General features: G+C 41.5%; 1 protein-coding gene across 1 annotated transcript in view; it reads left to right on the forward strand.

Moving 5' to 3' along the window:
- The first annotated feature begins 294 nt into the window (after window positions 1–294).
- Window positions 295–25,561, forward strand: part of LOC143171269 (opsin-3-like) — a 92,825-nt gene continuing 67,558 nt past the window's right edge. Inside the window, exons 1-2 of the mRNA XM_076360138.1 lie at window positions 295–842; window positions 22,904–23,229. Coding sequence (XP_076216253.1) covers window positions 506–842; window positions 22,904–23,229 — 663 coding nt within the window. The 5' untranslated portion in view covers window positions 295–505. The remainder of the gene's footprint in view (window positions 843–22,903; window positions 23,230–25,561) is intronic.

Raw genomic sequence — 25,561 nt, forward strand, 5'->3', positions numbered from 1 at the left:
ACTTTTTGGTCTTGGTATGGAAAAGGTTGTTTTATTTTTACCATTTGTTTCCTTCTCTGTTTTCAGAAGGACACCCATTGTCAGAGGAAACAACAGTAGCTGCCCTTTGGTAGAAGGGCTGCCCATTTGCTCTGAAGGAAGAGATCATGCTGAAGCACCTTTTTAAGACGCCTTCCATTCTGAGCCTCAAAAAAGATCATCTAACATGATCCTGGGTTTAAATAACAAAGATGAATCTGAGGTGATTGTTTGCTTGGTTCTGCTGCCCTGGAGTTAGCTGCAGAGCTGACCACCGGAAAGGCACAGTGCGGGAAGATACTCCTGTGCTGCAATACAGTATTTTACCCTGCATAACCATCTAAGGGGTATCTCAGCTGAGTGAAGATCGCAAGACTCCTGAGATGATTTGACCTGTGATGGAGGGACGCTTCTGGGAAACTGTTGGAGGACTTCAGCACAGGACACCTGGAGTCTCTGCCCTCACCGATCCGTCTCAAAGTCCGAAATGAACCACACTTGGACATACAACCTGAGCTTTGGTGCACCTGCGGATCCTGTTGAGCCAAGGGCTGGACTCTCACGAAATGGGCACGCAGTAGTGGCTGTTTTTCTTGGATTTATCTTGTTTTTTGGTTTCTTGAATAACTTGATTGTCCTCATCCTCTTCTGCAAGTTTAAAACCCTCCGTAACCCAGTCAACATGCTCCTTCTGAACATCAGTATCAGCGACATGTTAGTGTGCATCTCAGGCACTACCCTCAGTTTTGCATCTAACATCCACGGCAAATGGATTGGAGGGGAGCATGGTTGTAGGTGGTATGGCTTTGCCAATTCCTGCTTTGGTAAGAGTTCAATGATAATTCTCTTATCTTTTTCTTTTTAACACTGGTGCGTGAAGCAACTTGATCAGTGAGCTCACTGCTGCTCTGTGGTAAATAGAAAGATGCTTTGATCGCCTTGTTATGGTCAAACACAAGTGAAATGCATGGTTTAAAACACTTTAACAAAAGACTTTATGAAAGAGTAGCACAGATCTGATAAATATTTCCTAACATATCCCATTTTTTGAAATTACTTGTTTTTAGGAGCTGAAAATAGCATCTAGAAAGAGGCAAGCCACTGGAAGGAGTTTGACTAAGTGTATGAACATATATAGTACTTCCCTCTTTTCCTGGAAAATCTGTGCCAACGCTGAACTACAGGCCCCTCAGTGCTGCTTCTGTCATGAACAAAGCCTCCTGAAAGTACTCCATTTACCATTTGTAATTATCTATCAACCTATAATATGAATTCCCTCATGTCCCAGATAATTACAGTTTTCATCATTAGATGCTTTCTGTTCTCCAAAGCAAAATCTTTGTTTTAAAATTACACGCTTGCAGATTCAATAGCAAATTAAGTCATAGGAATAGATTTGTCAGAAATAGTCCGTGTCCATCAAAGCCGCGGTAGAACAGTGCTCAGTGTTCTGTCCAGACAAAACTCTTCCTGCAGCCAGCTTTAGCACTGCTAGATTTAACTGTTTTAGCTGAAAATTATTTTAATTATTAAAAAAAGATAAAGGAAGAAGCACAGTCAGAGAGCAGCCTTCATCCCTCCAAGGTGGCCCGTCGCTTCAAAAATTAGATTACCAAGCAGTGACCCTTTCTGCATTTATTCCTGCGTTCAAAAAAAGGTCCACTAAAGCATAAACTGGCCTGTGGGTGCACGTCTAGATGTGATCCTTATCTCGCCCAGACTGGGGGACCTGGCACAGCTCCCTCTTGCTGTATGTCCTTGCTTTAGTGTTTCCAGGCCACCAGGACAGGACGGAGCGCATCCCTGGCTCTTCTCTCACCCTGGAGTTGCGGTGCGTCTCGTGCAGGCACTTTGGCCCGAGAATTGCTCCCGCAGTCCTTGATGTAGAGTCAGGCTGCGGATCCAAACCCACATTTTCTACCTGAATTATAAGCTCTCTCTATTTCCAATGGTGTGGTCTCTGGTACCCTTCCCTTCCTCAAACGTCTGCTCCACTGATGACGGTTAACTCAGCCAGGCAGCTTTCCCTGGGAAACTGCTGCTTCGCCCAAAGTGAGCTTTCAGGAGTTAGACCCCTTTATCAACACTACCTTGGCTTGTTTTGGTGGACTGTTTTTGGTTTGGTCTGTGCAGAGCAGAACGACGTGTCTTCTCCTGCCACGTTTCATTTCCATTTTTGTGAATTCTATGAATTCCAGTATTTCAGTAACTAGTCTCAGGGACAAAGAGGTTAGGACCGGTTTTTCTCCATCCTTTGATTTAGCCTCCTTTTTATTATTTAGGGGTGGGATGGGAGAATAACATTTGAAGGGAGGGGAAAAAAGGTATGTGTTTAAGGGATTAAAAAAAGAGTATGTTGAAGGTGCCCTTCGAGCCTGCTGGCTTCTGTCAGGATACCCGTGTGTCACCACCCCAGTAACTGTGGAATTAAACCAGCAAATGGGTAAGTTTCTCCTGGGGTGACTTGCTTATGGAATAATTCTTCTAAGTCAGATCTTCTGTATAAATCAGATGGATGGCAGGAGTGCAGATTTCTGTGCTATTGTGATACCTGTGTTCACGTGAGAGTTTCTGGTATAATTCTTAAAATTGATTAGATCGTCAGGGAACAAGCAAGCAAACAAAACCATAAAACCCAGAATGCCAAAGGTGACCTCAGCTCCTCCGAGTGGTGTTGGTGCTGTCAGCAGGGTGTCCTAGGTGGCTGAGGCAGCCTAAATGCAGGTAGTTATGACCTGTGCACATGGAATCTTCTCGTGACAGTGTTAAAAAAAAAAAAAATTCTTTTGCAATTCTTTTCGCGAAGTCTTGCAACACTCACGACGTTTTTTCTTTCGCTAGTGTGTATAAAGGGCATACTGACAAAGTTTGCTTGCAGAGTTATAAATAAAAAAATTCACTGGAAAATAACATGAGTAAAAGCAAATAATAGTAGCAGGTTGCCTAACATTTATCATGTCTTTATGGACAGATTATATCTGCCGATAAATATCATTGTTCATCAGGTTTTTTGAATTTTTGCACTCCAAAGTGTGCTAAAAAAGAGCTACTGGAGGTGTGCAGTGTGTTGATGGCTTTTCCAGGTCTTCATAGCACTTGAAGATGTGCTTAGGTATGTGATACACCAAAATGCTTAGGTATACGATTTTTTTTTTTTTTTTCATTCAGTGTGGGCTGTAGGCATCACAGACTGAACAAGGATCCATTGAATGGAATGGTTAATTTTTTTTTTATGGCTATTGGAAAGTGACATGAGAGAGTTGTGAGCTTTTTATTGAGACTTGCAGGTATTGCTAAAAGAAGAAACAAACAGCATCTCATTCATTGTAGGATTATTTTCCTTGTCTTCTGTGGACTTTGGAAAAATTGTATAAAACTTACCAAAGTGATTCCAAAACTCAAGAGGTGGAAAATCAGGTATACTCTGTGTCATAAGCTGGTGGCTTAAGACCTCACTGATTGGTGCCATGTAGGTACTGAGGATAAGGAAGCTTTTTGTCAGCAAGAGGTTTTTTTTGACACCTAAGTAGAGCAGTTTAGATCATAGCCTTTGGCCTGATCACTGACTACCTTGTGAGTGGAAAAGCTGATTAGATTTATAAACATAAATGCAAAAGCCGCAAAGACTACAAAATACTATAGGAGGCTATGGTGTAAAAGGAGCACGTGCGAACACAGAAATGGCACAACGATCTAGACTGGGAGGAGAACATTTCTTTGTGCTATTTACACTTTCTTGCAATTCCTTAGCATTCTTAAAAAAAATTACATACTTTCTATTCGCTAAAAATTAGCTTACCCTCCTTTGTGCCTCATGTCTGATTTTGACCTGTCAAGGCTCAGTGGAATGGTCCTAATGCTCAGGGTCCGGAACAGAGATGTGTAGTAGGAAAGGTAGTTAAGAAGAACTGAAGTTCAAGCTTTGTAAGAATAAACACTTCAATATTCTTATCTGTTCCTTTTTTTCTCACGGGATAGATCCTATCCTACTAGGATAAACATCAGTATAGGGCCAGGATTTCAGATGATGTAAGTTCACTGGCTTCAGTAGAATTGCACTGTCTTGTACCAGATGAAGGTATGTACCTTTTCTTTTAAACTGCAGTATTTTCCTAAATCATGAAGAAATGTTAAGTGGGCAACTAATCTTCATGACTTGGTGAATATTTGATGATGTGTAAAACACGCCTAAGCCACCTTCAGACTGTTAAAATGTTTTTAAATGCAATTAATTCTTAAAAAGCTTCTGAGAAGGACTGTATTTTAGTGGTTATTTTTTTCCCCTCGCGCTTTGTTTTGTGATGCTATGAAAGCCACCTCCTTCCTCTTTAAAACGAAATTGAGAGTGAAGGTAGTATCCCCCAGGTCTGTGACCAGGATGAAACCTGAGCCAGTGAAAGTAGGAAGCTGAGATTTGTTTCAAATGTAAATGCGTGGTGAGAGATCACTCTTTTTTCCTCTGAAGTGTCTTACCTTTTTTTAAAATCACATAACTGTTGCCCTGGGAGGTGATCTGGAAAGCAGATCTGATTCTCCTCCCAGCAATATCGACGGTGCAATATGCATTGATGTTGCTTACTGTGGAATTGAGCTGTAAGTTCTTTACTGGGCAACCCATTGCCTACCCCAGGCACTGAAAAACCATGACCCAAGAACCGGCACCAGGGGGTTGCCATGGGCACAATGGAAAAAAAAATATAGAGAAAGTGTAGATGTTTGGTTTATTTCTTGCTGCTTTCCACACGTCTGCTTTGTGATTTCAAACCATTCACAGAAAGCAGAAGTTTTAGAAGCTAATGGGAAGTGCAGATGCTGATCAATAAGCATGTAATGGGGATTTTAAGGAGAACATTAAATACCATGAGACCTGCTATGGAAGCGTAAGAGCTGTTGGGTCTTGATCTGGGGGAGCATTAGGGATGGAGCTAGAGGAGGAACAGCATGGGCTGTTCCCAGCATAAATGATTTTACCCTGGTGCTTGTGTGTGTTTGCAGCTCTGTCAAGTACGTCACTGCACTGGAAACTGCACATGTTGCTGAGTTGGGGAAATGGATGGATTTGCTAAATTTGCTCCCATTACCCACCACTTAGCCACGGTTTGACAGGCTCATGGTTATACATTTAAGCAAATGTGGAAAGGGACGCAGGGACAAGACACATTTTCCCAGCTGAACTCCAGGTAAACTTTGCAAGCAAGCTGAAATAAGAACTGTTAGATATATCTTGAAATGATTAAGCATTAGATTTTAATTTAGGAAAAACACATTATTTAGTAACACACTCCCATAGAGACCGCATATACACAAAGTGCTAGGCCATCCTAAGATGAAGTTTGTCATGCAGCTTTGACCATCTCACACGTGATCTCTCCAGTGCCTTATTAAACACTTCAAATCTCTGGACAGATGAAAACTTTCAGAAACGTATCATCTTTTCCCAAGTTACTTGCGCAAATGTAGACTTCCCAAACATGCAGGACAGGCAGAATTTGGGCTCAGATGACTTCTGGAGTTCATTTTCAGAATTGCTACTTTATGCCATGCCATATCAGGATTAAATATTAAATTGATTAATACATATGGGAGAGGTGAAGCTTTCTCTGGCTCAGGAAATCCAACACTAGATTCTAATGCTGGAAAAGTTTCAACGCACGTCACTAGCAAGGATATTTTTGTGACTGTTGAACTCTTAGCTCATGTTTTCAGGTGTCTGCTGGTTGTTTTCTCTTCCTCAACCTTCATGGTAGTTAAAATACCTGGCAGTTTGCCTGAGAAGTTGATTCCAATATTTCATTTTAAAAAATGAATTCAGATCAGTGTTGTGTAAGTGAACGTCACTATGCAAGAGGACACAGAGATGCCTATGCCGTGTGAAAGCTGTGTGATTCGAGGCCGTGTCTTCCCACACAGCGTCCTGTCTGTCCTGGATGCGGGAGAGGGCTACGTTCTTAAACCTGTTCTAACTGAAGTAAGGCATGTGTATGTGTCTTTATGTCCACTGGTAAACCAAGGTCCTATTTAAATGAGGATTTTAAAACTAATCTTTTTAGAAACCCCATAGTACTCAACTATATGGGTAAATAATATTTTCAGTCACATTAAAGCAGTTACTGATTTATTCCCTTGTAAACTGCCAGAGAACACACTGAATGAGAAACGGAGCTGCTCATGATTTTGTTTTAAAGTTCAGCTGCCTTGTGACCTTAAACAAATAATTTTCTTCTTAATCTTTTACCTTGATTTTATATGTTGTGGCTTAGACTCACTGCATTAAACTAAGGTACTTAAATTTAGAGTACAGACTTCTAACATACTGGAAACACACTGCTTACAAGATGCAGCTGAGACCTAAGGTGAAATGAATGGCTCTTCTGTGAGAAGATACATTTATCTCAAGGATTAAAGACATAATCTCCCTTGGCTTGATCCTGCAAGAGCTCAAGCCTGAAGTTTTCTGAGCCCTGATACAGCAAGTACTCGCCTCCCAGTGCAGAACCACTCTTAGCAGCTCCTCACCTGCCCACTGAACATGGATAGCTCCTTTTCCGGTGGGCTTGGGATGGGATTAAAAGTGGTATTTCTATAAATAAAGCTGATAGCAAGCACAACTAATCAGTAATGTTTAGGAAAACATTGCTGTTTTGCATCAGGCCCCAAAAACGTTCTCTGTTTGAAGTGCGTAGACTCTGTTATGCCTGCAGTCAACACGACCCGTGCAAGCTTTCCTAGGTAGTTGTTCAGTATCAGAAATACTCTGCTGGTTCAAACAGAGGGGGGGGAAAAAAGGGGTCTGACTAACGGGAATAGGTCAAAAGTGCTTACAGTTCCTTTATCTAAAAAAGGAGAAATGTTGTCATTACCTAGAGGGCTTTACTTATTTTAATACAGTCTTACAACTGGTGGTTTGCCCTGAATTTTTCCACTTAATTTCAAGCACCTGATATGCATTAGATTGTATAGTAAATGGAAACACAAAAGTACTTATTCAGGAGATACATGATCTGAATTCCTCTTTGGCATCCCCTCTCTAGGGAAACTGAAGTTAGCCTGCTATTCTTTTTATTTAAATAATTAATCAATGAGGTAGCGGTATATTATTAAATACACTTCTGAGGGCCATATTTATGTGGAAAAATGAAATGCTGAAGCCCTTAGAGACAGATGGGAATCATCTGACTAAAACCAGACATTTTCCAATCCCCTGGGCTTCTTTTATAATCAATAGAAAAACAAATTTGTACTGCCAGCATGCAAATCGACGTATTTGAGATGTTCTTTTCAGGGTGATATGAGCTGTGCCCTACAAGCGCCCCTTTATCTCCACTGGCTATGAAAGGAGCCCAAGCTCAGGGGTAGATATTTGCTCTGTACCTCTCTGGAGTCATGAGATGACCCTCACAAATAGGGTGCTTATTGCTCCTTTTGTCTGTCATTTTCTTACCTTTGCTTATAATTCCCTCCCCACTTCAGTGTCCTCCCCCTGGATGTTGGGTTTATTTCTTAGTTTATTTCTAGTTCCTATAGGCATTAAACACTGTACAATGTTGAAATCACTTGGAATAGTTGTCCAAGAGTGAGTATTTGGAAGACATCTGTTGTGTTTCCATGAAGAGGTGCCCAAGTCCTCTTTCAGAGCTTGAGAACCCACATTCATCATGTAGGGAAAATGCTGTCTGCTCTCCCTACAGATAATCTGTAGAGTACAAGTACTGGGCTTCTGCGTGCAATTTAAGTGCTTGAAGCAGGGAGTCAGCTTGGGCAAAAGTTTTGGAAAACCTGATAAAGAAGGAATCGTATCATGCAGAGAAAGTGGAAATGGAAGACCTGATGTGGTGCTTTGAACGTTATTCCTGAAATCAGAGACCTCACTCTGGTAGGTGGTTTAACACCGGTTTAGGGTAAGAGAAGGTTTTGCCTTTGTTACGGCAGAGCATCGCCTAAGGTCTCATTCAATTTGCCCGTGTTTTTAAGTCGTTGCAAACCATGGGTGTTGATGCTAACAGTGTTAGGGCAAATCCTGTGGTGTGCAGTCAGTGTCTGTGTTACCAGGCATGGTTGCTTCTCCCTACCCTGATCCGGGCAGGCCCAGCTCAGCCCCGTCTCCACCCCATACTGCAGTGGGACTGGGGGGTGCACCAGAACCCCCCCACTTCCCTCCTCCTCACCCCTCCCAGCTTTCAGCACAGTGGAAGTTCAAGCACATGGCTCAAACAGGAGCTGGAGTGTGCTCTGAACAGGTCGCTGATCCCCGGGTGCCCTCAGCATGCACCAGCAGCCACATGTAGGTTGGGTCATCATATTTTCCCTTGGCTGCCATCCTTAGCGTCTTCTGCTGTGTTTTGTTGTATGATAATCTAGAGTCTGTTTTCCTAATGCCTGACCAAAAGAAAACAGCAAAAAACATGCAGAGATACCAACAGTGAAGGGTGGATAGCAGCTTGTGTATGTGTCCCTGGAAAGAGGGACCGAAGGACAGAAGAATTCTATAAGGAAATCAATAACTTCTTTGGCATTTTTTGAGCGTAGTTGTCAGCTGTCCATGTAAAAAAATGTTCTGCCCATGTCCAAAGTCTGTTTCTGTGCGTGTGCAAATGACTACAAATTTCTGCAAATGTTTGATGCTTCCTTACTGAGCAGCCATGCTTGCAGTTCAGTTGCACACTTTTGGTTCTGGGATGTCGCTCGATGTTATGGCCACGTGTTGCAGAATGCTAAGGACTTTATGCAGGGAAGTACACAAATAACATCACTTTACACAGAGACCTGGAATAGGAGCTTAAAGGCAAGACCACATCGGATTTCTTGCAAAATTGTCCTGACGGTGAATTGAGTCTGAAAGGTCATGGCTGTAAGCTGTGTTCAGGATGATGGAACAGCATTTCTGTCAGAGTTAAATTTAATCATTTGCATTTGCAGGCCCTTTTCCCTAATCCTGGGTCATGGCATTAACCCAGGCAATGCTACGCCTGATGTCGGTTTTCTATTACTTCAGGAAAAAGCAGAAACCAGCTGTGCCGGTAGTCAGACCACACACATGTGAAGAAATGTGTTATTAAAATGTAGCTGGCTTTCTGGTCCCGCAGTGGGTAAAATGAAATAAACTAGAGCCCAGTAAATAAGCAATGTTCAATCCAAAAAAGTATATTAAAGAGCAATGGACTTTTCTTCTGAAAGGCTATTAAATCATATTCTATTTAACTATGTGTTTAATAATCTCTAGTAACTCTTAAGACCATCTGCGTGCTGACACACCTGAATAGAATTCGGTAATTTTTTTGAAAACTTTTAAACTGCCCTTGTAGTCCCTGAAGTATGCCAGAGAGGATATTATCTCTGACTATTTAAATCCAAGTTATATACCTAGTGGCTTTTTCTTAACTGATGACACTCATTTTCTATGTCCATTTCTTCTTAGGAAGCATTTAAGCAGAATTCTACATCTTCGAGTCTAGTAAGCAAATGAATACTTACAGGCTTTTCAGTGATAGAAGGGATACAGGACCATTGGCATAGTTCCAAATAATGACACAATAATAGGTAATAAGTATCAATTTCATTTTTTCCCCTTTTTCTCAGCCGTGGCCGATACTTCACACTTAAAGTAATCACTAGGGTTTGTTGTTTTTTTTTTCCTGTTAGTGTGTCTGCCACTTTTCTGATTAGAAATGTCTATTAAGATGAGAAAATAATTTGCAGTAGTTTGTTAAAAGAGTGTGCTGACACGGAAAAACAAGTTTCTTTGAAAGCTGGAGCTATCCTGTTTACATTTATATTTTTCTAGGCATCAACACTAGCTGAGAAACTGTTTCTTAAAGCAGAGATTCAGTAAATGTCTGATAAGTTAATAAACTACAGCCTCTATTGATTTGCAGACCACTTACTGTTTCTGTTGATTTCACAGCTAACATGATTCACTACTTAAATAATCCAAATGCCTCCTATTACTGGAAGTTTTGTGGGTTTGGTTTTCTTGTGGGTTGTTTGTTTTTTTTTTTTTAATACTAAGTCAAAATGACCTCTGGCTACTGTAAATTTTTCCATAATCGATACAGGTAGGAGGAACATTTGATATCTGCAGACAGCAAATGCAAGGGAGCACCACTCCAGGTAGCCGCTTCTTCCCCCTGACATCCCACCATTACTTTTCTGTGAAGTGTCCATGTGCTTTGACTCCGGAGTGGTTTGGGACCTGGTTACCCCTCTCTCTCCCCGTGCCATGCTGGCCCAGCGCAGATCAGGGGAGGCAGGTGAGCAAGCGTTCACCTCGTGCAAGGGTGAATCCCTGGGGGTGCCCAGCTCCCCTCTCATCTCTTGGTGGTCCAGACGGTAATGCCTCTAATCGAGGTCACCTGGGCACCATCTTTAGAACTACTGTGTTACAACAGTGCCAGGCTTCATGTTCTTCAGCTGAAGGTTTCTCATGCCAGCTATCAGCATCAGGCTCAATTGCTCTGGGCCATTTCAGCCAACAAGTCTTCCCAAAATGTGGTAAAATTACATTACTTCTCCTGTTTGTGGTTTCTTAAACCCATTTCACAGACAGATGCCAGTATGTTGGAAGTACAATCTCATCCTGTGGCCAGATACAGACTTCTACTGTTCCTTATGAAAGTATAGCAGCCACAATGCAGAAGGCTAGTGACTCACTGGGGTAAGCTGTAAATCTTTACATACATTTTACACTGTTTTATTAGAGGCAGATGTTCACTATGTGCTAATTTTCTAGTGTTGTTTGTCAATTGTATTTTCTATTGTTTCTTTCTTTTTCCTATTGTTCTATTGTTTCTATCGGTTTCACTAATGCAATCCAGAGCAGAAATAGTAGATAACTATGGGAAGAAGGGATCAAAGTGAACAGGCTTCAGATGAGTCACTAGATGGAAACTGTTTTATGCTGAATTGTTTTTGTAGAGATTTATAACAACAGAAATTTGTTCAGGACGAAGTAACTATCAGAAAAAAAGGGTAGAAAAAAGCAGACTTGATTATGAAAATTTTTCGTAATGAATAGTTTGATCATCTTTAAAAATCAACAACAACGTAAGACTTTGCTTAGATTAGGACTCTAACAATTTCTAAGATTCAAAACCATTAGTTAATTCACATATGTGGCATTTTATTGCTTGATATCTAAGTGTTGTCCGAGTCTAGTACAGACCTCTGAGATAGTACTGAAGTAGCACGCTAACATCTGGCAAGATTTGCTTTGAGCTAAGAAATGGTATGAATTTTACCGAAACATAGATAGTCACTTTTAACTTGTTCTTATGAAAATTTCAGAACACACAATGGTTGAATACGGTTGGGTCCGCATTAGACATAATTCTTATGTGCATAAGCACACTGAAGTGTTATTGTTTGCCAAATTTACAGTTTGTGGGTAATTTCTGTTCTGCGTTCAGGCTGTTTATGAAGTTACCGAGGGACCGCTTTACACTGACACGTTTAATCACCCGAATGAAATTATGCAAGCTGTTAGCGCACTGCACAGCAGGCAGCACACAGCAGAGTGTCCTGGAGCGGGGGCCTCGCGTGGCGGTCGGGAGCGCTGCCTTCCGCTCCACCTCCAGTGGCAGAGGGAGCACCGTCAGGGAGGCTGGCGGCCATCCCTTTGGCTGAGCCGTCTGCCTCGGTGTGAGTTCAGCAGGAGTTAATTAGAAACAGTTTTGGGGTAGGAAGTGATATCGTAGGGATGAGGAGTTACAGATCTGCCTCTTAGAAAGGGTGGAGTACCTACATGGTACGTGGGTGTGTATTATGTATATGTTCTGTACACTGTGGTGCACAAAGCAGCTCTTCTCCATGCAAGTCTTTGTAACAAATCCCAGCAGTTTGCCTTAATTTATCCAAACTGCCAAATTTTGCTCTGTTTTTGGTCTGCTCAGTTTTCAGAGAAAGAGCGTGTGGCAGCGCAAGAGGGCCGAGGTCCAGCAACGGCTGCGTGAGGATGCCGAGGATTGCTTTACTGTGTGTACTTCTTAAAACTGAAAGTGTATTTCTATTTAATACCCTTGTGAGAGGCAGAGACTGCGTCAGAGGAGTAGGATGAAAGGCTGCCAGATAAATATGCCAATCAGGATTTAAACAGGCTTTTTCTACTAGGTAGAAAGCACGTTATGAGGCAAGACAAAGCCATAGCTTAATATTCTTTGTGATAAGAGCAGTAGACATACATACCACCATCTGGTTTGCTCCATATAACAGTTTTTCTCTATTGGTCAGTGCATCAAGGGGTGTTTAACAAGGAATTTGAGGATGAGAATGAGTAGGAGTTTTACAGGCGTTAATACCTTTTCTGGGGTTGGGGGCATTCAGACCTTTGGGAAAGAAATATTAGTAGTAGATACAAGCAGGTAATGGCCTCTTACTGTGCTGCAATTGTTTCTTCTTATTACTTCAGTAACTAAATAATAGTTGCGCCTTGCAAAGGGTTGTGTATATACATACTAAGTATTTGCCATTCAGAAGTATGTTGCCCAGCTATGCTTCTAGAATACTGAACTTAAAGTTAGGATAACTTTCAGCATCCAATGATATTTTTCCAGTACGTAGTCCCAGCAGCCTGTGATTTGTGGTGTAGGGACTTCATCCCTGAAGTAGTACTTTTGAGTCTAATAGGTCTTCCTGGATTTATCTCCCAGGCCGCTTGCTCTCGGGAACCCTGCAAAATTTTGGTATGCACAATATAGTATGTCAAGGAATTCCGCTTATTAACCATGTACTATGCAAAGAAAAGTACCTTCTGCTGTTTGTTAATTCTGAGTCTGCAACCTGATGATTTCATTTGAAAACACAGTTCCTGTATTATGAGAAACACTAAATAATCTTCCCCCATCCACCTTTTCACCTTTTCTCTTCTTTTCTCTGCTTTCCTTTTCTAATAAGCCCTGATGTTTGCTTTTCTAAATGCTGCTGAGCATTGCTGCTTAGTGGAAGTGGTTTGCATAAAGCTATCTATCATAACTGTCTTTGCAGAGCAGTAAGTCAGTCAGAAACAATCATTGTGTATTTAAAGCCAGGACTGTTTTTCTCCACGTATGGCAGTTTACATCAGTATTGCATTTCATCTGCTCAGTGACTCAGTTTTGTGTGGTTGTTCTACAGTACTTCGCAGTCAGCTTTTGTTGATTTTGAGTTATTCAGCATAGTATAATCAGCTAACTTCACTCTTTACCATCTTTTCCAGATCATTTATTAACGTGATGAATAACCCAGGGCCTAGCACAGATCCGTAGGGGACTTTGCTGGCCACAGTTTCCACTGCGAAAACTAATTATTTTCTCCTGGTCTTTATTTCCTGCCTCTAATCAGTTATTTATCCACGTGAAGATCTCTGTTATTGCAAGGCAGCTTACTATCCTTAAGAGCCTTTGGGCTAGTCAAAGCTGTTTGGAAATCCAAGTAGGCTTTATCGAACGTATCAGGCCTGTCTGCATAGCACTGCCAAGGACCTCTAATGAATTAGTGAGGGATGGCTTCCCTGCACGGTAGCCATGCTGGCTTGTCCCGATATGTCATACCTCCTTATATATAGAATCATATCATAGATGGCATAGAATAGTTTGGGTTGGAAGGGACCTTAAAGATCATCTAGTTCCAACCCCCCTGCCATGGGCAGGGACACCTTCCACTAGATCAGGTTGCTCAAAGCTCCATCCAACCCGGCCTTGAACACTACCAAGGATGGGGCAGCTTCTCTGGGCAACCTGTTCAGTGCCTCACCACCCTCACAGTGAAGAACTTCTTCCTTGTATCTATGTTCTCTAGTGCAATTTCCACCAATGTATGCAGTGTTGCCGATTAGACTCGTCAGTTGGATGAAACGTACTGCAAAGGATTTCTGTCTGCATCAGTTAAAAACCATTTCTTAATGGATGTAGCAAAAGATCTCTTCTGAGGTCCTTCTGAGGGGTTAAGGAATGGAGAATACCACTTCTCCTCACTGCACATCCTTTAGCCAGCAAAGTCGTCTTGTATAGAGAGAGGAGCAGCCTTCTCCAGTCTTTCATCCCACCTCCATAGCATGTGAGGTTGCTGGGTTATAAAACTGCACAAGAAACTCTTGGCCCAAGGGCAGTGTAAAGACTGGTCTACGTATTTTGACACTGCATTCATATTATCAGATATGACTAGTTATTGACCCGTTAATAGCTAGTTATTGTAAAAAACAACTTGACCACTAGACCTTATGACAAAAACTTGACTCAGAAGAGTAAATATTTGTAGTGTGTTCTATCTCTAGGAATGGTAACTGCCGAAAAAAGATTATAGAATCATTTTAAAATCTCTAGAAATATACCTTCATTAGAAAAAATGATCAGTTGCATTCAGTGAAAAAGCAGAGGCTTATAGGAGGGAAGTTAGCGAGGTGTGCTCTGGTGGGAGTCTGGCTCCCTGGCTGGCAGATGATAATACACTGTAATTTCATCTCTTAGCTTACTTGGTGCTATATCCCATATGCAGAAAAACCCTGAGACCACATGCTACGTGTTACATCTGTGCAGATGCTCAGCATGAAGGAAGGTCCCGGGGACGTCCCCCCGTTTAGAAAGCAAAGGAGCAGTCCTGGCAGGAGATGGGGGTCCTGCAGGACAGCATGGGCGTGGACATGGGGATGCTGCAGTGAACCTGACCACCCTGAGCGCATCCTCCCGCTACGCCAGCACTGTACATCCATCCTTGCTTTCAACATGCACACAAGCCCCAGACTTCTCCTGAGATGTTGCTGTACAGGAGCTCCATCTAGTGCTGACGTTATTTCTTATTCTGACTCCCTAAGGCAGCTAGATAAATACACTGATGTGGAGGCAGCCAATTTAGGAGGCTGAATTTGCAAGTGCTAGCCTGCTTTCCAGAATGCAAACAGATCCTGCATAACATACGGAAAGTGAGATTGAAATTAATATTCGGGTTTTTTTGTACTGTGCTGGTATCATTGAGATCCAAAAGGGAATTATTTGCTGTATTTATGCCACTAGGAGTAGTTGTTTGTTGGTTCGTTGGTTGATGGATAGGCATATTAATAACATAGCAGAAAAGCATACTACTACTCAGTGATGCACATTAAGTCACAAGATATGGCTAAGAATTAAGATCACCCTTAAAACACAATGTATACACATTTAAAAATTCAGCAAGGGAGGAAAGAAAGAAAAAAAACGATAATTCTTTACTATTAAAAGTAATACATACTGTCTGTATTGAAGATATCACCAAACACAAAAGGAAGGATATGTCGTACAAAGGACGAAACAGAGACATGATTGTTGAGAAAAGAGCCGGAAAGATTTACTAAACAGGACTGGTAATGTTTGCTGTCAGATTTGTCCCAGCAGGCTTGGATGCAACAGTGATTTCGCAGTGATTTCTTTCAAGCGCGGAGTTAAACTGTGACTCCCATTAGAGTTAAGCAAGAATAGAATTCTTTAGGGAGAGGGATGATTGCCTGCTCTAATGGACTCACAACTACAAGTCATCTAAGCAAAAGAAAACAAATAATTACAAGCATTAGATAAATAGCGATTGGTGTATTTACTTCTATTCAGAGTGAATTGTTGATATTTGAAGTAGCCTGTATTTTGAAAGCCTAGACTGCCAGCATTTAAAAACTGGTTGTAACTGCTAATGCGTAACAAATGATTGTGGGAAATATTTTCTAAATTTCAAATCAGTGGAAGTGCTTTTAATGCCTTAAAAATCAAAAGGAAATGGTGATCTGATCACTAACACATAGGAGCGTTCAACTAGAATAAGAGTCACCAAATGCAAGAATATTTGATTGCTTTGACTGTTTATTCTATTTTGTTATACAGATATTTAATAGGCATATCCAAATACAGCCAATGGTGTTTTGGGAGCACGTTCCATTCTTAGCTGCTTCTGCCAGTTATTGAGACATCCACGCATTCCTCTGCAGTTCGTATCATTTATATTAGCACTGAACTTATCAGGAGTTGTTATATTCAAATTGTGATTTTGCTGTATCATAAAATGATTTATTGTGATTTGTTTATTCGCTGAAGTGTAGATACTGAGTTGTAAAGTTGAAGCAAATCAGGCTAGTACTGGTTGGTTGTCCACCGAGGCCAGTGCTGACTTTGAGTCTATTCATCCTAACTCTGTAAAGTCTTCTAGGTTCAATGGGCTTTCTTTTTAACTCTGAAAATGTTTGGGGTCTTCTGCCAAAATCTGTTGGCAGCTGGATTTTGGCCCATAAAATATGTGTCTCTTTTTTGTTTGGGAGGCAAAAAGAACAAGTGGATAATATTGTGGGGGCTAGCGAGGAAGAAACAGCAGTCACATAGGTCTGCCACTCTCCAGACCTGTTTGCATCCCTTCTAAATACTCATTTGTGCTTCTCTTCTCAAAAAATGAAAAAACCCCACCCCAAAACCTTGATAAAAATGATTTTGTGAAATTCCATATTCACAATCTCTTACTTCTTTCTCTCTCAGATTTGCTCATTTGATGCTACTTTCCCACTAGCCCCAGTGGTTGTGGAAGTTGTTAACTTAACTAACTAACTTAACTATTTACCAACACAGCATTTCTAGGCGGAGACCAGAGCACGCTTCTTCCTTCCCTGCAAACGTCCTTACCGCACTGTGCTCTTTCTTGCTTGCTGTCTCTCCGAGTTTGTTGTTCACCACTGCATGGTGGCCCGGCTTCAACAGGAGGGGTGCAAGGGATCGGCACTTACTATCCCCTTGATTTCCCCCCTGCGTTTTGTATGTGGCTGGCAGATAGTCTGATGCTCGCCTGGGGTGCTTGGCTGGCTCCATCACGCCTTGGGTCTCAGCAGCAGCACGGCCAGGTGGACTCTGGTTCCCTGCCTTGTACCAGCCTCGCAGCTGGGTCTCACCATGGCTCGGTCTCGGCAGCCAGGTTTGGCCTGGCTGTGGGCTGCAGTGGTGTCGGGAAGTGTAGGGACTTGCTGTGGAGTTATGGAGGTTGGTACGGCTGATGTGCGAAGGGAAACAGGTGTAAATACCAGAAGAAACTGCAGAAGAGGAGTTAGAAGAATGGCCTGTGCAGGTAATGAAGAAAACTGTTCCCAGCTGATAAGAGGAGAGCACAACAGCTCGTCGGTGGAGGACCCTGCACCCCACCGAGAGGAGCATGGCATCAAGGGTACGGCACATCACACCTGCCATTTCTGTCCCCAGTAGCTCGCTGCGGAACAGACAGTGCTCACGCAGGGGAGTACATTCCAGGCAGATGTACTTTCCACACGAGGAAATGCAAACAGGGAGCAGCAGCCTCGCCTGAGACATACCAAGCTTCATGTGAGCAGGATTTGTAAGCAATGGACCACTTCATAACAACAGTGAACTCCTAAAGTGTATGAAAGCTCTATCTAAAACCCAATTTGTTGCCAGGGAGGTACCCATAAGCAAGAGGTTTGACAAATTGATAGCCAGAGTCCCTTGTTCTCCCTGTTGCACAGAAGAGATCCTGGACAGACCTCTTGAACACAGACTTTTGTGGTTGTGAGAGTGTGAGGGGGTGAAAGCTGTGAGAGAATGAGTGTGAGTGGGTAAAATCAACCTGCATGGAGGTTGGGTGTGATAAAATCATCTTGGCCTTTTGTGACATCTTGCATTTAGTTTTGATCCATTATTGTCTCGTTGAAGAAGGTGCTATTGCATTCCTCCAAGCTCAGCCTGCCCAAGCTTACCTGTGGCTTCTTTTCGTTGCCCCTGGTCCTTGATAGCCAGAATACAGCACAGGATATACATTACGTCATGCAACCGTGATGCTCCAGGACTCTAATCAAGATGTAGGATAATGACCTTCAGGAGCTTTAAGGGGGCAAATATACATGCGTTGTTAGTAGTCAAAACATTTACCCAGTGTAGGCCGAATCTCTGGGATTCTCAGTTTTTCATAACCTACAGACCATAGGCAAGCTGCATCCCGTTTCCAATTACTACATCAGTGAGCAGCGTGAAACAGCAAAAACTAATACGAAAATGTAGCGCTCTTAGTTGAGACTTGCGGGAGCGAAACAATGATTTGCTGTGTCCTTCACCTAGAGCCACACTCTGTGCTGTGCTGCCAGGAAGCAATGTACAGATCTTTAAATAAAAGTAAATAATAGATAATGTCTCAGACGGTAGTCCTATAAATGGATGCCTGTCCTGGTTTATGACTTGAAATTGAATTTCTTGCACTCCACTCACTGCAACTAATTGCTGTACAGAAAAGGCTCATGCCTCAGACCCGGCTTGTCTCAAAGTCGCTTATTTCCATGGTTAATTTTTGAATAATTATTTGTTCCTGAAACGCAATCTGCAGTGGCTTTTTATGTCATCTTTCAGTATGTTCAGTGAGAACCTCAGCTTTGTTCCTGTATATGCATGAAATGCTGGGGGAACAAATTACGTTTCTCACTGTGATTGACTCCTGTGGAGTTATTTGGCTAGGTACCAGCTTGAGGCCCTGAATATTTGTTGGAGGCAAATTCTATTTAGATGTGCAATTCCTGAACTTAATTTTGTTGCAATTTTAGAAAACATTACGCATTTGAAATTAATATACGCAGTCTACCCAGTCATAAATGTTACTGCAAAATAAGAATGAAATGTTGGCATAAAGCATTGTGATTAGCTTTAGAATTACAATTATTTTCTTCGCTTTATAACTTACATTAATTTTTTTAATTTGTTTTCTGGTTATTAAGACTATGGAGATTACATTCAAGTCTTTTCCTCAGCCATAATTCTGAACTATTTAATTGCTTTTTGTTTTAAAGCTGAGATTCTCACTAATTTCTATGACTGCAATAGATAGGGCATGAAATAGAATACCAGGTAAGTGCAGGATTTCTGGCAAAGGCCACAACAGTTAAGTGCATATGACATTAAGAAAGCTCTGATATACAAAAATAGGATGCACAATGAAAAGTGAGAAACTTTATTCTACTTTATCCAAATCGGATTACAAGAAGGGCATGAGGGAAGACTGAGGAAACTACGGACCTGTTAGTCTAACTTCAGTACCTGGAAAAATTATGGAGAAGATCATACTGGGTGCTATTGAAAGGCATGTAAAGGGCAAGGCAATCGTCGGTTTTTTGATGGAAGGTCATTCACTAGCTGTTACACACCTGATCCCTGTTTTTTTACTTCCACCCAGTTTCAAACTAAATACTGATGCAAAACCTGGGTTTGCCTTTCTTGTGAAATGATGTTGTTTCAGTCCAACAGATTGGGCCTGTGTATCTGCTACAATTGATCAAATGATAGTGGTATCTTCCCAGGATTCAGCTATTGAACTGATAAAGGAGTGAGATTAAAAAAATTTTACTTTTTTAAATTAAAAAGCTGAGGATATTCTTAGCAAACAGAGACATTGGAGCTGATAATCTATCACAATATTGGAATGGGGTTATTTCCTGGTGTGCATCCTATATTGGGTTTGTCCAGTCTTGGCTTCCGTGTTCAGGCGAAGGCCCTTCATCAGCAAGGTTGGATGGAGCTGCAGCGTTGGGGGATAGGGGGTCCGGGCACATCTCGAGACTTTGTATACACTGCACAAGGTCACACTAAGTAGACTGAGAGAGGGTTGCCATGGCCTCTGTTGTTTTTCTTTCTTCCTCACCTGGATAATAGGTGTTTTCATTACTTGCAGCCAATTCAATTGAATGTGTCTCACTGTTGGGAAAAAAGTTTAATTTTTTTTTTTTTTTTATGGCTCAATTTCATCATTTTCTGTCTTTCAAAGCACCATTTTCATTCTTTCAAAGTATTTGTAATTTTTCTAAGTACTTAGCCTGGTTTAGTATATTTTAACCACATGAGCCACATCATTGAATTCTTTTAACTTTTAATATCTCTTACGAACTACCTCTTCAGTACTTTCCTCTTTTTCCCTTGTTGTTTTGAAAGCATTAGAAGTCAATGCACAGTGGTGTTAATTTCAGCGATATTAAATAGTTCAGGTGTAGCACAGACCTTAAAGTCTTACTGTGACAAAAAGAAAAAGATAAATATTGATTTTTTTCTGAACTTTTGTGGTTTGGGATTCCATATATCACAGCTCTTGTCCTCCAGAGAAAAATGTAGTTTGTGTCATGTCAGTGGAACTCAATAATAAAAGGTGAGTAAAGATGAAATGGCTCCTGCCAAGGTGTGTAATTAAGAGTCTCCAATCTTCTTCTGTGTAGAGAAGAAAAATGATTTGCTATAATTTAAAGGAAACTTTTGTGGGTTTGATTGCTAATATTTGATTTATTTTTTACTGATATCGCCATGGTCCTAATTTAATAACTGAGCATTAATTCTATGCCAGTTAAAGACAGGACTCTTCTTTGGCTCAAAGCAAGCAGTACTGCATTCATGGCCAGTTATCTTCAGATCCACTTCATAAAGCCGTCCGTCATAAATACCAGCGTGAGAAAAGCTGAGAATCTTTCTCATATTAGGCAGTAGACAAAAATGTGAAGAACTGTAAACGAATGCTGTAAATCGTGGCAATATAAACCATGAGAAGCTGCTGGGCAGTAGCACAGCCACAGGGACGAGCAGGCAGAGCTGGCAGCCGGGCTTGACCTGAGAGCCCAGTGGCTAAAGCAGCCATCCAGGAGGCAGGACCCTTAGCTAGGGAAGTTTGAATACCCCATTTGGGTTTTCTAGGCAACACCGTACCCGCAGGACTGTAGGATATTCTCAACAAAAGTACGTCTCACCTGCCATCTCATCAAAATAGGGACATTGTGCCCTCAGTTGCCATCAGAGGTAAAGCAAGAATAATATAACCTTGCTGTAGAGCACTCAGCTGGGAGGGGAGAGATTTCTTGTTCCCAAGATTGTTTTCTGTTAGTCCATGATGGTCTAATCTGAAGTGCATGAATAGATCTATATCACCTTACTGAGGCCTAAGTTTCAAATATAAAATCTGGATTTTTGCCTTGGGTACCTACGTGAGCTAAATGTTTTTGATAGCAAGAAGCTCTTTAGTCAAGCAGATAAAAGCATGGAAAGAGGCAATGCAAAGAAAATGAAGATGAATAAGTGTGGGCTGGAAGCGAGAAGAGAGTGGTAGATTCTTTGTTCTTGAGCCTGTAATTCAGGACCCACCATTTTTTTTTCTATATTGAGATATGTGTTTAGTGCAGGAATTATGGCCAAGGGCTTTCAAGAGCTGTGTTATGTAGGAAATCAGATTAGATGAGGGATGATCAGAAAGTCTCCACTGCCTCTAAAATAGTCTAACCTTAAAATAGGTTTAAAGTTAGGCTCTTAAACTGTATAATTCAGTTGAATTTAGTGGAGCTGTGTCATTTTACAGCTGTAAGTGTATCTATTTTTTAGGTCTGACTTCCCAGTAATATACAGAAAATAATTTAGTAGGCTATTGTAACAAGACAGATATTTTCTTCACCAAAAGTTGCCTTCTCCTCACACCCTTTTGCCTCCTCTTCCCCTGAGGCATCCTATTGCAGCAGGCAGTGCTTGCATTCCCCCTGCGTCCTTTGCCATACCCAGCTCTGCACAAAGTAACTGCAAATTGTTGTCAGGATGGCAGGAACAGCTGCGCCTGCATCCAGCTAACTAGGAAATGAGTGGCTGAACTGTGGGGGAAAGAGAAGCAAAATGCTGTGCCTGGGGAGAGTATCCTGCTGTGCCCTGTGCGGGTATGTGTGTGGGGTGTTTTGCCCAGGTTTGGGATAGACCAGTGCTATCCCCAGGGGAGTCTCTGTCCCACACCTGTGAAGGAGCTATAGGAGAAGCTGACAGTTAAATGGGGAAAAAAGTAGATTACAGCTGTGGATTCCCCTGAAGATGATCTTTTTTGTTAACAGATTTGCTGGAAGTAGGTACCACTCAAAACCAGAGAATTTTGGCAGGCTAGATCTCAATGCTACTGTATAGTTGGCTGTTATTAATGGCAAGGATCAAGAAAAAAAGAAAGAGCTGGACTGACATAGGTCTATTCAGGTTTTTCATCTTACAGGACCAAAAGGAGGGGCCTGTAACCCATGGGAAAAGTTGGTGTTAAATTTCTTCCAGCAAGTTCCGTCTGTCATAAATCCTGGGAAATGGTATCCAGTGTTGTGTCACCAAGAACTGTAAGGAAGCTGCAAGGAGAACAAAAACATAGGAAGTAGTGAAAAAAACCCCACTGAGTAATGACTAAGAACCTGCCATGCAAATCCATAAAGATTTGTAGAGGGGGTCAGGACCCTGAACCTTGAAAGAGAGAGTGGAAATGTCCTACAACCCAGATTTTTGAATCTTCCACTGGATTATATAACTGGTCTCCAACACCTAGAGCTCAGTGTTAATCTAAATCACTTTTTGACTGATGATGTGATGTATATGTAAATAAAATTACGACCTGCCACATCACACTCATGCCAAGGGTTGTCTGTTGTTTCCACATACAGGTGGTCAGAACTGAAGCTATATCTAGCTGATGGGGCAGAAGTGCCAAAGCTTCTTTCATTTTTGGGCTCCCAATCTTGAATATAAAGCCTTCTGCATGTATGAAAGTCAATGCAACATTTGAAAATGCTCATGGATGTTAATAATTGAATATTTCTTAGCAAGGGAATCTTTCAACATTTTATTAGTTCATGTAAAAAATGGATTTCCCCTGGGTAATACTGAAACAGCTAAATCTGAAAACCTGTCTAGAAGAGGAATAGCTCTCAAGTGCGAAAATCTTCCAATATAAATATAAATAGAAGTTAAACAAAATTTGACATGATGGACAGAGCAACCAGGTCCAGTGGGGATTTAAGCATAGAGAATAATTGAAATAATTTTCACTGTTGCTTCAAATATGTAATAGCGAGAAAAGCATCTCGTTTCTTGGGGTTTAAAATGGATACTGCACAAAATAATGAAAGTAAGCATTTAAATTGCTTGGTTCATTGCAGGCATTGTGTCCCTGATCTCCCTGGCTGTCCTGTCCTACGAACGCTACAGTACTCTCACCCTGTGCAACAAGCGCAGTGCTGACTACCGGAAGGCATTGCTGGCAGTCAGCGGTTCATGGATTTATTCCCTGGTCTGGACTGTGCCACCTCTGATCGGTTGGAGCAGTTACGGGGTAGAAGGTGCAGGTACAAGCTGTTCGGTACGCTGGTCCTCAGAGTCAGTCGAATCCACGTCCTATATCATCTGTCTCTTCATATTCTGCTTGGTCATCCCTGTGATGGTCATGATGTACTGCTACGGTCGCCTCCTTTACGCTGTTAAACAGGTAAGCTGCTGTATGCTATTGATAGTGCAAACTGCTCTGAGACATATGTTGCATTTCTCTTCTATCAAGTTTGAAGCACTGATGATAGAGAGCAAAACAATAAGGCAAAACCAAATGGAAAAGACCACAGGAAGCCTGAAGGAAGGGGCAGGAGGTCTTCAAGTTTTTTCATACTCCAGAGCTACGAACAGTTAGAACAACCAGATAACATCCATATAGGTACTGACTTTGTGGTTTGAAAATTTGGTCCTGGTTTCGGCTGGGATAGAGATAATTTTCTTCCTAGTAGTTGGTATAGTGCTGTGTTTTGGGTTTAGCATGAGAATAATGTGATAACACACCGATGTTTTAGTTGTTGCTAAGCAGTGTTTATACTAAGTCAAGGACTTTTCAGCTTCCCATACTCTGCCAGCGAGGAGGTGCACAAGAGCTGGGAGGGAGTATAGGCAGGACAGCTGACCCAAACTGGCCAAAGGGATATTCCATACCATGTGATGTCATGCTCAGCATATGAGCTGGGGGGAGTTGGCCGGGGAGCAGCGATTGCTGCTCGGGAACTGGCTGGTCGGTGGGTGGTGAGCGGTTGCATCACTTGGGTTTTTTTTTCCTTTTTGTTGTTGTTGTTTGTGTCTCTCTCTCTCTCTCTCTCTCTTGTTGCTTTACTTTCCATTACAATTTTTTTTTTAATTATTATTATTATTCTATTATTTAAATTATTAAACTGTTCTTATAATGAGTTTTCTTACTTTTGCTTTTCTGATTCTCTCCCCCATTCCACTGGTGGGGAAGGTGACTGAGCAGATGTGTGGTGCTTAGTTGCTGACTGGAGTCAAACCACGACAATTGTATTCTAGGAAAACCAGCATATCTGGGTGAAGGTTACATTTGTAATGAAGCCAACACCCATGTTTACCTGTCTATAAATAAGACATCCATACAAACGTTTCTTCCTCATTTTCAATCATGACATTTTAATAATTTCCGCTTCTTAATCTAAGACCTAACTCTAGAGTAATGCAGTTCTCTTGCAAGTTGCAGAGTTATCCCAGGGATCAGCTTCTCCTTGTAATTCTAGACCACATTTAAGGGTTTCCTTAAATACTACTACCACCAATACTACTACGACTGCTACTACGCCGACACTTCTCTGACTGGTTTAAGGGGTACTGCAGATATTCCAAAATGAATGTTCCAAAAGATCCTGCCGGGGGGGTGGTATTGTGAAGTTTGAATACTCTTGGGACAGTAACAAAACAGTTTAATGATGAATAATGAGAAAGGTATGAGTGTATAGGTGTTCTCTAAAAAGCAATTCTCTAAAATGTTCAGATGAATTAACTAAAAGTGTTAAATGGAAAAAAAAAAGGCAGCAAATCCCTGAATAGAGGCTCTCATACAGAACGAAAGTGGATGTAGTTCACTTTTGATTAGTCATAAAGAATTAAGGTCGTGCCTTTTACACGATTTGTCAAAACTTTCAGAACACTTGAAGCCCAAATGGGAAATCTTTTCCTGGTTGAGTGCTGAGCAAGCCAGTAAAATCGCTTTGATGAATCACACATTAGTAGTCCTCTTAATGCTGTGCAGTAGTAATATGGAAAAAATTTCTCTTGATTGTAAACCATTAAAGTGAAGTTGCAGACCATATCTGGTCCCTGGGCAGCAGTATCCTTTACCATCACCTTAAAGAAAGGAGCAGGATCTTGGAACATGTGCTACTACCAATATGCAGAAGATACAACTTTCTTACACTTTTGTCTCTTCTTTCCTTCAGCCCTCACTGTCATTCCTGACAACAGACATCATCCACAACGTACAAATACTTGTATGGATGAAGCTTCTGTAGCATGTGCTTTAGCTTCTAGTTCTAAATGTAGACTTGTGTTATTTGAGTCACCTTTTTCTTTTAATTCAGTTATATTAATAGTAGTAGTAGATCTCACTGATCTGCCTGATGGGTCTCAGGAAGTTGTGGCAAACGTGCTGAGGGAACAAAGTATCATAGAAAAGGTATGTGCAATCTATAGCCATTTTGTATTTAGGCATGAAGACTGAATAGACTTGGAAGTCTACTTGGAAGTCAGGGTGGAAGACTAGGTTGATTGATTAATTGACTGTCCAGAGAAAAAAATGGGATAAGGAATAGCATTTTTCACAATCCTCTCTCCTCTGTCCTCCATGTGCTTTTGAGAGTGATCAGGAAGCCTCTGGGATGCTGAGGTTAGAGAGCCCTGAGAAATTTTATAAATGGTGGAAGTGAAAAAGAATCAAACCCGATCTTGCATAACCTGTTGGAGGGCAGGTCTTAGGGAACTAATGCTTGTTAAATGCA

Source organism: Aptenodytes patagonicus, chromosome 1 (genome assembly GCF_965638725.1).
Source record: "Aptenodytes patagonicus chromosome 1, bAptPat1.pri.cur, whole genome shotgun sequence".
NCBI classification, from domain to species: domain Eukaryota; kingdom Metazoa; phylum Chordata; class Aves; order Sphenisciformes; family Spheniscidae; genus Aptenodytes; species Aptenodytes patagonicus.